The 701-nt window shown below is 37.4% G+C and overlaps 1 protein-coding gene across 1 annotated transcript in view; it reads left to right on the top strand.

Moving 5' to 3' along the window:
* Positions 1-701, top strand: part of LOC119589052 (multiple PDZ domain protein-like) — a gene marked incomplete at its 5' end in the record, with an annotated part of 103,178 nt that overhangs the window by 1,684 nt on the left and 100,793 nt on the right. The window contains 1 exon segment of the mRNA XM_037937627.1: positions 514-608. Coding sequence (XP_037793555.1) covers positions 514-608 — 95 coding nt within the window.

The following is a 701-nucleotide window of genomic DNA, read 5'->3' as shown; positions in this document are numbered from 1 at the left end:
GTCCATTATTCTTTCTTTCTCTAGACATTATTATTTTATATTCCCATTGATATTCATGGTAAAAAGAAACAAAATGTAGAAACCAGTTTGTCCACGATATTTTCTATAAAAATCCAGTGTGCACCCTTTTCTGCACAATTTGTGAAATGATATCCCAAATACAAAAGGACTCCCAGCATAATACACAAAGAAAATGGACAAAATCTCCCCTCCATCGGGGAAGAGAAAATGGGTCTTTCGAGCCTCCGAGGCTGACTACAGTAATTTCAGTATTGACGCTCTCGATGGGTCCCTTGGTTGCCCGAGAGTGTGTTTGGATTTATAGAGGCTATGAAAGGTAGTCTTTTGTGAAAATCTTTCAAAATGGCTTTTGTTGTGGGTGCTTTTATGTTTTTTTTTTTATTATGTACGTTTTTTATTATTATTTATTGTATTGCGTGCTTAGAAAGGGGTAGAAGGCGGTAGAAGGCAGGTTTATTCTGTAAAGGTTTTGACAGTTTTCTTCGTCGCCAGGTTAACGGCAATGTCATCTATGGCCGCTGCCATCTTAACGCCTCCAGCATCTTCAAGAGTATCCCAGGACCCACCGTCAAGGTCATCGTACTTAGGTAAGGAAAATCGAACGAATTATTTTTAGGTTTTGCTGGTTAAAATAATGTTAGGATTGCAACGTTTTTTTTTTTTTTTTAAGAGGAAAATAC

The sequence above is a fragment of the Penaeus monodon genome, chromosome 25 (genome assembly GCF_015228065.2).
Source record: "Penaeus monodon isolate SGIC_2016 chromosome 25, NSTDA_Pmon_1, whole genome shotgun sequence".
Taxonomy (NCBI): domain Eukaryota; kingdom Metazoa; phylum Arthropoda; class Malacostraca; order Decapoda; family Penaeidae; genus Penaeus; species Penaeus monodon.
This window is presented reverse-complemented; position numbering and strand designations above follow the sequence as displayed.